We start from the raw sequence: 13,433 nt of genomic DNA, 5'->3' as shown, positions 1-13,433 counted from the left end.
ATGACCTATTAACGCACTAATAATTGTTATTACCCTCGTAATGACCCCATCCTTGAGTACGTACCGAGAAAAGAAAGTTTATTAATATTTATAAATACTTGAGTTAATTACTGCCAATTCTTAGTAATGTAGGAAATATTCTTAGAAGATGACGTCATTTTAAAAGAAGAAATCAGAGAACTTGGAACATAGACGATGCCCGTGGGTAGACGATAATTATTAGAACCGTATTCAGTGAGAAAAAAGTGATTAGCATTGTCGTTCGATATAAATTAGACCGCCACACGTGGAAAAAGTAGCTGAAATTTTAATGGGTAATATTCCGTGACATAAATAGGATTGAGTTTATTTGAGAACGACTGGAAAATAAACTGGTGAGTTTGTAGAAATGAGTTACGAAAATAATTAGTTACTTTATGTCAGTAATTATCACCAAGGTTGCGGTATTTCAAAACGCAACTGAAACTTTTTAAGACTGCTGAAGTGCAAAAGAAAAGTCAAAAATTTTATTCTACATCCTGTTCTCAAGGTAATTAAGATGCAGAATGATCTAACGTTTCAGGCTGTCGTTAATAATAATTGTAGGCAACAATCATACGTTGGGATGCACAAAAAATATTCATGTTCATCAAATTTGTGTAGATTTTAGATCTCCTAGACGCTTGAAAAGAGTTCTTCTAAATGCTCAAATTCTTTAAAACTTAAATAAGCCAAAAAGGACGACAGTAAAAGTGAAAAATCCTGATAAATATTTTTCTATATTCTACCAGTAATTTTTAAAAGGTGGTTGTTTAACGTACAATTGTATGCCAGCGAATGGATCCACATTACATAATCTGTGGAATGATGCTAATGAGATTTAGACTACTCAAAAGAATTAAACAAACAAATTGTCATCACAACCCGACATGAACAAACAAATTAGCCTTCCAGTACTTGGGGATTTTGCTCTCATGAACTTCCAAAGTTCCGCTTTGGCTTCAATCCAATTTTTTTCGACCACGTGCGGTCGCCTTACTTTCCAGATTAAGAACCGAAATCGGCATAAAAATAGTCCAATTGCTTCCATTGCAATTCCACACAATTCACGTTGGAATGCAAAAGTAAATTATGAATAGATGACTGTAAAATGATTAATAAACAGCATAATGGTCGTACCACCTCGCTCAAATCACTGCTGTGGAAAAAAGTCATGGTCACAAACGGGAAATTTTGGACCACGAGGAAACGTTGTGTTTTCACTATATAAATGCTTCAAGGCCAACGATAAGCGTTTTTACGACTCATAAAAACTGGAGATAATTAGTGTAAAACAATAGGTAACAAAATAAGAGAGTAGTACTAAAATGCATTTTAATTAAACTGGAATTGAAGGTAACATCAAACATTACTGGATTAAAAACATGAAAATTGATCTGAGTAACTGCGCACAAATCAATATAATTTTTTTCGTGTGTAAGACTTTTCCCGGTGTATTTTGAATCGAATGATTTGAAGAAATGGCGCCGATTTGTGACCTGAAACAAGTTGGAACGTTGCGCTATCCGCTCCATCTAAATCCGGTCAAAATTTATGTTCTGACGTATTTTATAATTGACATTACCTACTTAAGTTAAGAGTATATAGCGGCAATTAAGTTGCTTTTGTAATAACAACGACTAGAAGCAGACGTTGGGCAATTTAATAAAATTCCAGACGAAAAGTACTTGGGATTTGAGATAAAACGTGGAAGTAAAAGAAGAATCCCTACCTTAAGTCCGGGTCTTGTATTGAACTGCTAGTGTACAACTGATGGAACGAAGTGCTTCCAGGTTGGCTCTGTTTTCCAATCAAGATATTTCACACGCGATGGTTTATTTTAAAGGTATAAACACTCAAGTGACATGGAAGTTGTAGGCACGAAAATATGCCGCGAACTATCGAGGTTAAATTATTGTTAGAACACTTTGATAAAAATAAAAATTCCGACTGATCGTCAAAGACACTCCCGAGTCAGCTGTTGGCTGTATAAATGTCGTAATGACGTTTTTTCTTACGCCGTCTGTTATAGTGACGTTCTCCGTATATTCGGGTTAAGAACTGGTGGTTTCGATGCCGTATTATGTAATTTTGTAGTGCAAGCGTCGGCGTGAACAAGACCTTGCCGCAACGTTACGATAAAGACTCGGTTGAAGGCTGACGATGTTTACGTTTCTGATCAATACAAAACTTTATTCATATGGAAAACGAATGCGCCCATAAACTGATTCTAATTAGAATAATTATAATTATCTTATGGTGACTCACGTTATTTCCACTTTTATTGACTTACGTTGGGATTTTTAATTTTTAAAAGTATTTGCGTAGGCACTTCACATTTTCAGTTCAACTTGCGTTTTAATGCTCGCGACGACCAATTATGAAGACAATGTTTTTCATTACTGACCCATTTATCTGTGACCGTAAGAAGAAAAATAAATATTCAATATTTGCTTTCAGATATACGAGTTGAAGAAATATTTATTCTTAACATCGGAATTTTGTACGGAATTCTATTTAAATCATAATTGTTGCTAATTAGATTTTTTTCAGTATCAATACTTGGACATTGTATTTGACCTGCAGTTTGCTAATTTCGTACAGTTGGTTGTACAAATTTTAGCAAAAATATTCAAAATCGGAATAAGCAAACGATTTTTATTCAAGTTAGAAATAAATCATCAGAAGTGAGTTGGAATTGGAGTTAGAGTGGTACAATTATCGTCTCTTCCTTTCCGACCAGTCGTTGATTTGGTTTTATCTCTGATTTTGCTAGTTGCTCCTCAATATACCTACAGGCTCACTCAAATGGCAAAAACTTTTCCACTTTTTTTTTTAAATATAAAAATTCAAAATGCTTTTTCATTTTCTCACTTTCATTAAAAACGGTAAAACCTAAAAATGGAAATAATAATTAATAATTTTGAAGGATTGTGCGATAGAAACATTTACTCATTATTATTTGTAATCACTAAATAATTAATTAAAATTAATTATAATTTTTGTTAATACATAATATTATGCTAAAAAATTTAAAAACTATAATAAAGTCAGTGTCAAGGCCTCTACTAAGTGCCGCACTTTGATAACCTACATTTTATTTATCATTATAATATTTTTATCACATTCATTTACTTAATACTAATTAGTCAACAAACAATTATAACGTAAAAATTTAAGTTATATATATATGTATAAGTTTGTTGTACTTTCTGGTAACATTAAATATTACAAATATTACAAATATGTATTTACTGTTTACATAATAAATCTATGTTTATCAAATTATTATTATTAAAAGATGTTTAGATCTTATCTATATTAATTAAGATATTATAACCATTTGTTTCAAATTAGTTATCCTAATTCGGTGATCATGGTTTCCTTGTGTTCCCAACTTCTTAAGTATCATTAATTTCTGGTTAAAATTGTTATATGCTACCGAAGAACTCGTTTAATAAAATTACATCCTTTGGATTCTGGCAGAATGTTTGCATGTTTTTTGCGGTAGTTTTGAAGATTTTTCTTGATGTATTTTTCGAGCAGCGTTTAATTTTAAAAGTAAAATTATAAGATTTGTAGGAGAGAAACAATTCAAGTCATGTTCTAAAGTAAGTTAATAAATGAATATATTTGTAAAACTTTTCTGTGTAGGTAGTCAAAATATAAAAATAATTTTACATTTTCTAAAAAACGAATTTGCATTGGTAGGATCTGTCGAAATTCTGACAGCTGGTTAGATTATTATGTTTAGTATTTTTGTTATAAACTAAAAATTAACGGTGAAAACGAAAACGCTGTAACTTCAAATATAAAAATTTGCAAATTTGAATAGATATGCTTATACTCCTCATTTATTTTGAATACCGGATTTCAAGGTCATAATTTGTGACAGTTGTGGAGCTTTACGACAAATTTAAGAGGATTTATGTATTGAAAACAATCACGAACAGGTCTTTGGGTGTTCCAGTACTCGTTTATGTTCAATTCAATGGATAAATCTTCTCAAATTTGCCGTAGAGCTCCACAATTTTCACAAATTATGACCTTGAAATGCGGTATTCAAAATAAATGAGGAGTAGTTAGTGGATCAAGCTCCAGAATCTGACAAAAAAATTGTTTTATCAACGACCATTAGTTATTTGTTTATAATGTAGTTCGCTAGGTTCGCTGGAACCTGTGTAGTAATAAACTCATCGCGGGCTCTGATTGGCTGGAAGTCGTTTACTTATGACCACTATAACCCAATGTTTCTTCAATTTATCCTAGTACTCAATGAAAACAACTGTCAGATTTTATTTTGACAACTAAAAATTCACAAAAGTCGTTAAAGTTTGTGTATTTTGAAGACGTTTCATGTTTAAACATGAATGATAGTAGTGATAGTAGTTGTAACAATCAATGAGTTCTCCGCTAGACATTGCAAAGCCATAACCTTAAATCTCTTGCCGAAAAAATCCAAGGTTTGTGTCTACTTTTTTGTGATCGTAGATAAAGCATAGTATTACACTCGAATGTCATGGCCCTTATTCTCTCGGCTAATTTACTCCACTCGCTCGCAGGCTCGCTTGTGTTGCAAACTCAACCTCGTAAATGAGAGGTCTCATAACATGCTCGTATAATAATATACTACATATTTTATCATTGTTAATTAAGCGTCGCATGGTTCAGGAATTGTAATTTTTAACGAATTTTGAATTTTTGTGGAAACACTCGTTAATTCAATTTTTTTTTCAACTAAAGTAGATACTTATGATAAAAATATCTTGGTTTTTATTTTAAATTCAATGCAAATTGTGTTCAAAATTTGAGAAAAAACGCTGTATTAAGTTAGTTTGCAAAATCATGACGGAATAGTTTCAAACTACGTTTACACCGGTTTACAAAAAATTTTGATTTGATTCATTTGTTTTAAATTCAATTTTGACTAACGCGGGCGTGTTTCACTTTTTGGCCCCGAGAAATCATGAATTAACTTCGAAAATGCGACAGTTTCACCAAGTTAGACTTTTGTTACAATTTAAAGCGAACTAAATGACATATCTTTTGTAAAATTGTTTGTAATAGATATCTGTCAATTTTGATTAATAACTGACAAGTTTTAGTAAGCGCAAAATATTATGACGAAAAACTGAGCGAAAAACAAAGTTAAAATAAACATCTGCACTGAACATAAGACAAATGTGACCGTCACATTTTATTTGACTTTCTGCAGGAATTGCAGAAATGTAAAAAATCAACATTGTGTACTATATTATTTTTGCTGAACGATCAATCACTAAGTCGCTATTAAAATTTGTCACCTACAAACAAAAACTGCAGAAAAAATAATGTTACTGGGACTGATTATCACTCGTAAACCAGGCTGTCGTATTATGATTGTACATATTGGAAATCAACTCTCCCTTATTAATTAGCCGACAGTTTTTCTAAAAAGATTTCAAAACAATTTTATCAGGTAATAATAACTGCATTCACTTTAATAAAAGCTTTTTGTTCTAGTAATTGAATGACTGTTAATTTATTTATTGCATGTAATGGTTATTATTATGACATATTTACAATGTTAATGATTTTAAATTTATATCCTTCTTTGAAACAAAACTGATTTAATTTTAAATAAATGGGATTTCTGTGTAATATTGTTTTATCGAGAAAATTATTTTGTTCTAAAAAATTATTACACAGATATATGTTTATGGAAATACATTGCGTATTAAATTTGTAGTTAGTTCATATAATCGCGTGTTCAAAAATATGCTTTTTTTTAATTAATTTACAATTTTTTAAATACTTTCAATAAATTTGCTATATTGAAATAACAGTAAACCGTTGGTGCAGATACAAAGGTTATACAAACTAAAAGCAAATAAATTTTAACTTTTTACAGAAACTTACAGACAGGTAGTTAGGAGTGTGGGTAGATGATTAATTAATTTTGTTCTTGTTATCTTTTCCGACTCTTAGGTACTGGTGAGTAAAAGTAGTTCATTTGTGACGCATTATTTAAACATAAAATAACCTAGTTAAGTTTATAGATATTGTATAAAATTTATTTCCAATTTTTGATGTTATAGGAATACATTTTACAAATTTAATTACTTTTTAAATAAGGCAGAAGAAGGTGTTTTTACACTTTTTTCAATGTTTCAAATCGATATCTTTGCGTGTGATACTTCGTTTATAAACTAATGTGTTCGGTTGTTTGAATTTACCTTAAAATAGTGTACTTTATTGTTAAAACTTGTGATGTTTAGTGAAGTTAAGAACCTTGTAAAATGCAAGTCTAACTCTTAAGTAAATATTGATGTCTAAAGAAAAACGCTTTAACGCTTACTTTTGACGTAGCTTATTGATTTAGCCCTTCCAAGCACGCAAACTATCGATTTCAGATTATTTCAAATTAGTACGTATTATCTGAAAATACCAACGCCTATTTATAGAGCACCGCTAAAATTTTCCAATGGTCTAACCGCCTTCCTTCATTTTGTGAACGGTGAAGAAATGCGCACATGAAGATGAAGGTGCTGTGAATTCCTGCTGGTCAGATTTCGACATCAATATGAAAAGATGGCAATTAAAGTAACGTAACCGTATCGAATATGGCGTACATAAAGAACCAATAAGAGGTCCAGATTAGATTCAATGGAATCTCTGAATACCAAAACCGAATGTGTAAGTGGCGGCCGTTCCTCCCACTAGGCCTTCGACTTGTTGCAAATCGTGTACAGTGTGTTGTATCCCGTGAAGAAACCACTAAACTCTCATCATTGGATTGTGGTGCAAAAACAACCATCACGAAGAGCGTCTTGATCAGTACAAACAGGATAGGCAGGTTGTTTAACCATGCGGGGATGGACTCGAAAGAAATTGCAAGTCATTGCGTATCAAATGATGCCATTTAATTTAAAATCATTTATTTAATTTGCCAAATAAAGGGGCCATTATACCGCCACGGAATTACGTGCAAATGATTGACAGCCCGGCAAATAAAGAGGAAAGAAAAATTTGTCACAGCTTGGCAACAAGTCGCTCCTTGAGGAGACAATAAATGAACCAATTTCCTTCTTTTAAGTCTGTAATCAACTCCATTTTCAATTTGTCTCAAATCTTTGAGTACAGTTTAATTTAGGTAAATGTTAATAAGAGGTCTAAACTATAAAGTTATAAATATTCCATATTTTTTAAATTATTGTCGCGTGGTCAAATTAAAAGAGTTTTCTAATATCAAGTCAAAAATCTAATTTTGTAACATGTAGGTATTTGTCATACTGATTTTATTTTATTTAGCCACAAAAGTCGAGGAAAATTTTTAGAAACGTAGGTCCTTTAATGTTGTACTCTCATTCTACCTTTTGAAATAATACTCTGTGTGAATTACTGAATTGCTGAGCAAAATAAGTTTTTTATCAGGATTTTGGGAAAAAAATTCTTTTTGTTCAAACTTCTTTGTTTAGGAGGAACAGAACTAATGATGGCGGCTATAATAATAACATGGAGTTAAACCAGTTCGCTGTTTATTTTTTTATAAACAGCATTCTTACATGACGTTGACATCAACAGTCACCAGTGTGGTCAAAAATTGCTTTTACATTCACCAAAGTATTGTTTTCTGTCCAGATGAATTTTCGTTTTATTCCAAAATTGAAAACGGAATTAAGTTTGGACCATCACTAATAGAATAGCCTATGTTTCTTGTGAAAAACCTAAGCAAAAGGTGTAATCAAAACAAAATTTTTACAACTACAGTAAAAATTTAGGAAATTATGGTAATTTTCCGAGAATAGTTTGGCCTCTGTTGATAGATCCTATGAGCTATTATCGGTAATCAAAAACATTATGGTCGAGTAGAATAGTAATTTTCAGCAGGAATAATAAAATCTTTGTTACTGTTATGTCGAGGCTACTGCGCATCTGGCAAATTACACATAATGCTTTTATGGCTTGTAATTAATTAGACATTATCAACATTTTCGTTTTTTCTTCTTAAAAAAGCACTGAAAGAATTTCCAATGTTATGATAGATATGTCCACAAATGTAAGTTACCGTATATTTACAACGGTCGTCAGTGTTTACGAGAATCTAAACCGCATTAAATAAATTCCTTCGTTATTTATTTCTCAAATTAACAGCAATCTTGGTGACAGACGTCTCCGAGATGGAATCAATTCATAAACAATGCCGCCGCGCCACGAACAATAACATTAAACCGAAGGATAATTTTTTCGGGGAGACATACCTGTTCTTTTTGATCAAGCCACTCCGGACCAATATTGCCTTGTAGTACACAACCGAACAAACTTTTAATTTGAATACTGTTGTCGGTAGTGTGGTAGTTATCGTGTCAGTGGAGTTGCTGGTCAGATTTCCAGGAATCGCAGGGCACTATGTGGCCGTGGTCTTGATTTCACGATGATGTTGCATTTAGTCCCGCCAGATACAATTAGACCTTACATTATTGGATTAATATACGTCCATCAATGCGCCACTAATATTACCCGTCCACATGCCAATTGAAAATCTCTGCTTGAGCAATTTTGCTTCATTTCGTTTCCATTGGAGTCTTACTTTTTATTCGCTTTCTGTGGTATTCGACGATACAATGAAAAACTCAAGAACGGATTCGACCATTCGCTAACAATGAATGTCAAAATGTAATCTGCAACAATGAAGGAAATTGAAAATTGAATTTAACTTGGTTTAGTTTTGAAAGCGTTTTGACAGACTTCAAGCCACAGATGGGATCGAAATTATTGTGCGCTTGATTACTTTGGCTTCCTACCTTCAAGCCAGGACGAGCTTTTGCGCTTGGTATCAAACTCTAACAAAGCAGAATATGCAAATTATAACAAATTCAATCAAAGGTTCCAAGGTACGACTGAATTTTTTTAGTAAAATCCTTTCTTTATAAGTAGATGGATAAGTTAATTAATATTAATTAGCTGAACCACTCATTAATTAATCTTCGAGAAATCAACTTTTGGTTCGGTAGACTTGTTTTTTTTAATTAAATATCATTGCTGCGAACTGCAACAGCTGCTTCATAATAATATCTTCTAATTAATACTTTTTGCTTGGTTGATCTGGTGCCATCTTTGGTGGATGAACAACACTATTTTTATTATTAGTTTCATTATGAATTCCTTGAGCTTTCAGTCCAAAAATAGTACCGTCTCTTTAAATTTTGAGGCGTAATACCGAAAGCCGTTTCCATTGTGTAAGAGCAGCACAATTAATTTTTTCTCCGAATTTCGTACTCGCATGTATATAATTTCGATATTGTTCTAATATGAAATGTTGATAGGTACAGGTCTATACTCTAGCAATCTCATCACGCTTTGATGTCGGTGATCTCTCAAAATGAGCATTTCATCCGTATCGTTTTATATTATTAAATCTAATGAGTACTAAACATTTTCAGACAAATTTCTAGGAACCAGGTCTGGCATTGATTGAAATGCTTTATTTCATGTAACGGTTTGATAATACGATCTCGACTTGTCTTCAGTCTTGAGAGAGACGCTACCCGCTCGACCAAACCCGACTCGATTCGAGACGATACTTCGAAATAAATTTGCATTTTCTCAGAAACTTTCAAAGCTTTTTCGGAGAATCGCTGATTTTATACCGAGAAACTTCGACATAGGTCTTAGAACTTAGAGTAAAATTCCGTGGAGGAGAGAACTGGCTTTCGGTTTCATTCTTGCTTTTGGGGAGGGCTTCGAGGAATACTGACTTACAGAAATTTGACCGGACGAGGGCATAAAACTTGATTTAACTGTGCTTTTATCGGGTCTTCAATCACTTTCGAGGCTCAGGGTGCATTCACGGGCATGTTGTTTTCGAAAGCTGTGGTTTCCAAAACATGGAAGAAGCTTATTTGCACTTTTTAAAATGTTTATGTGGGTTTTCTCGGCCACATGCACGAAGTGGAACATAAACTTATTGTCAGAAAAAAATGGGAAATTCTACTTGCGCTCTGTTATAAGATACAGATGTGAATCAGATGCAGTTCTTTTGATGGTATTTCCAGGCCACAGTTTGTGTAGCGAAATAAATAAGTCAAACTTATAATTCATTTATTGAAGAAAAAAAGCACCTCTAAACATTCAAGATTATGAAAATAAGCGTAATGGAAAAAAAATCCTGAATCTGCTGCCATAACTGTTCATCAAAATTGTGGATGTGGTCTTGAGAAATTTACTGTTTTATCCATTGACGTCAACGTAAATTTTTTCAGTCCGGCATTAACGAGGTGAAAAAGCTCTAAACACGTTGAGGTTGCGGATGGACGGCCGGTGCGGACTGTGTCTTATTAGTCGTTGAACCACAAGAGGTTTTTTGCGAGGCTGCAGCATATTACTTACCGTCGGACCAATGAAAGCTGTAGGGCTATAATTTGGATACGTTCTGTGATTGGTTATGGGAGTATTCGGTGGAGAGGAGCTCATTAAGCATTGTGGATCATATTTGAGGTTATGGGAAAGCTAAAGATGAGACAACGTGTCCGGCATAAGAAAAAGCGTCTCGTCCGTTGTGTAATATCCGGAGAATTTGAGCAATGTCCTAGGCGGTTTCAGTGGCACCGCACACGACGCAAAGAGCTTCACGTCTTCGGCGACATACTTGGCCTCCGTGGTAGCAATATGCCCGAGTTGGCAAAAAGTCGATTGATTGCGTCGCCTCAGATTTGATGGCGGATTTATCATCGGCTAATCGACGGAAACATTAGGTATATTGCCGAGACAATTAGAGAACTACTCAGTCACTATGCCGTCTAATTCATCAAGTCGAGGACTGGTTTCTGACCGAGTGTTATTGCAGGTTTTATGTGACATCCAACAATGTCATAGTTTAAGTTAACGGTTTCGAAATAGCCGGCAAATTATCACAAATTATTGCCTTTACAACGAAACCAAAAGAATTTTTGCTCTGCTGCCATAAAATAACATAGCACACCTGAAAATTTTACGACGACCTATTGATTTATGGAACCACACAAACCTAAATCAATTGCATGAAAAATTGATGTTACACCCTCGAAATGGACGAAATTCACAGCTGATCGGCGTATAAAAATCAATATTCTATTATTAGTTAGGATAAAAATAAAAGCCACTTTGGTACTCTGTCATGTCTGCAATAAAATTAGTGTCAACGATCTGTGGGTTTAAATAAATACGACCATGTCAGTACAAAGCTCCTTTTGCTCTCATGATTACACATTCTCATTTGTGGAGTAATAAGAAATTCCACGCGTTTCAATTTGTTTCACACAAAACCGTAATTGAATATATCAAAAAACTTATCAGCAAAACCAAAAGTGTAAAAAACCCGAAATGATTTTTATTAGAGGAATCCTATTATAATCATATTACTTTGCCTTCATAATAAAATCGATAGATGATCCGATTAATTTTGACGCGGTGTTGAGAACAGTTCCAAGAAAAGACGTGTCTTTACAATGTGTGAAAGATTCTACTAGATTCAATTTACTGCCAGCATTCTTCCAGCACGATTTTTCTGTGAGCTTTCCACCACTTAACCCTCTTTTTTTATCGCCGCAGCAGTTAAATAAGAAACGATTAATTTTATTGCCTATTGGGATCCCGCTGATGAGGAGGCCGACTCTGTCGAATAAGTTGTTAAGAGATATCGGCGGTTTTACTGTTTCCGAAACGTCTACACTTTTCAACCGATTTTTAATCATAAACGTGGCGGCCACACACATTATGTACTAGGCCTCAATCATAAAAATCTCTTCGACGGTACCTATTAACTGCCTTTTAATTTATTCTCGACAGATCGTATTATGTTGGAACGTTTGGCGGCGGCGCGCTTACCCTTTTCTCTCTTTGAGGAGCTTTCCGCACACGTCCTCTTCGTTACATTCAATTTTACTTACATGAAAAAAGGATTATTTTAAGTGGGCATGAATCGCACCAGATCGTAATCACACACTGCTTGAAGCTTGTTTAAAACTGTCATTCAAGCCGTGCGAATTAAAAATAGTACATACCGACGAAATTTGTTTTACCAGAAGTTGCATGGTCTGTAACTTTTCGAATGGCTACTAAAAGTCGGCAACAACACCGATAAAAATAAATATACTCTCACATTTATAAATCCAAGGAAGAATAAAAAAAATAATTCTGAAATTGTGATTACCGTCGTGCCGCTTAAAATATCCCTCAAGAGTTTTATTGATGTTATTTTAAAAATAACTCGAATCAGTCAATCATCTCGATGAAACCAGAATTAAACCCCGCGTACTTACACACACCACAAACTTCACAATAAATCTCGGCAAGTGAGAAAGACAAAAAATAATTTTAGATCGAGTGTGTAAACGTGTGTCCAGTAGTGCAACACGATTCCGCTTAGACGAGTATCAAAATTTTCCTCGTCCCGCCCGGTTTATTTCATTTTAGAGGATAATTGTGTGTTTGTGCTCACAGCAATTTTGTCATAAATTAAACATCGCCGTTCTTAGTTTACCCTTCGTCAGTTCCGGCGCCCGTTTAATCGAAAAGATCGCGATATGAATCACGCTCAACCCTCTGTCAACGCCGATGAAGTGGTCTATAATTTGACGCTGGGTTCCGAACTGCCTCTGGAGGTATGTGTCTAACGAGACAACATTGTATTAACCACCATAAAATTGACCTGCCAGGTCGTAATGCGCGGTTTACAATGCTGAAAATCGAGGGTAGCGACAAAGTTTTCAGTTGAAAAAGCGAAAGTAGGTACAACGCGGGATCACGTGCTAAACAAAAAGTGTGTGTTTAGAAAAAAACGCTATTTTTGACGCGACTTTGAAGGATGGAAGTTAATGTCTACTTATGAAACATGACATATTTGTGCTGATGCCAGTTCATAAAATAACACTTGTCTAGTTTTAATGTTACGTTTAATAAAATGTTTATTAATGTTAGTAAAAATACATCGCGCCAAGCTCACTGAAATCGAGAATTATAAATAGGATGAGATACATATTTTTCTGGGGATTACATTTCAAAACAGTCTATATTTGAAAAGCTACATGTATCTTGACAAAATTCAACTAGGTTTTTAGGCAGAAAAATTGTTCGAATTTTTGTTGTTTTATAATCTACTTTTTTTTCGCTTTTTTCTTTGATCTTTCAGGTCTTTGCTTAGTTAGGGATACTTCGAGTTGTACATACAGGTCCTTTAGATGTGTCAGATTCTTTAGATCTTATGGTCCTTTGGTCTCAGATTCTTCAAATGCTTGAGATCCTTTAGTTATGTTCTCTCTATGGTTTCTTTGGAATCCTTTGAATTTTTTCAGATCTCTCAATTCTTTGATTGCTTTATATTTTTTTAATTTGATCAATTAGCTCGACCTATTAAAAGTTTGATATATTTTTTTATTAAAAATACTTGTTTCTTGAAT

The 13,433-nt window shown here is 33.7% G+C and overlaps 1 protein-coding gene across 2 annotated transcripts in view; it reads left to right on the top strand.

Moving 5' to 3' along the window:
* The first annotated feature begins 266 nt into the window (after nucleotides 1–266).
* The window catches only part of LOC148172611 (A-type potassium channel modulatory protein KCNIP1-like), a 114,128-nt gene continuing 100,961 nt past the window's right edge, over nucleotides 267–13,433 (top strand). The window contains exon 1 of one of the 2 annotated variants that reach the window (XM_088039466.1): nucleotides 267–374. Coding sequence is in view for 1 of the 2 variants with exons in the window: in XM_088039461.1 (XP_087895587.1) it covers nucleotides 12,561–12,638 (78 nt within the window). In the remaining variant the exon portion in view is untranslated. Of the gene's footprint in view, nucleotides 375–12,396; nucleotides 12,639–13,433 lie in introns of those variants that run through there. The other variant, XM_088039461.1, reaches the window with a different exon arrangement.

The sequence above is a fragment of the Gnatocerus cornutus genome, chromosome 6 (genome assembly GCF_029298725.1).
Source record: "Gnatocerus cornutus isolate USDA-ARS CGAHR chromosome 6, icGnaCorn1.1, whole genome shotgun sequence".
Lineage (NCBI taxonomy): Eukaryota > Metazoa > Arthropoda > Insecta > Coleoptera > Tenebrionidae > Gnatocerus > Gnatocerus cornutus.
Note: the sequence above shows the minus strand (reverse complement) of the source record. Positions and strands in the feature narration are given on the sequence as shown.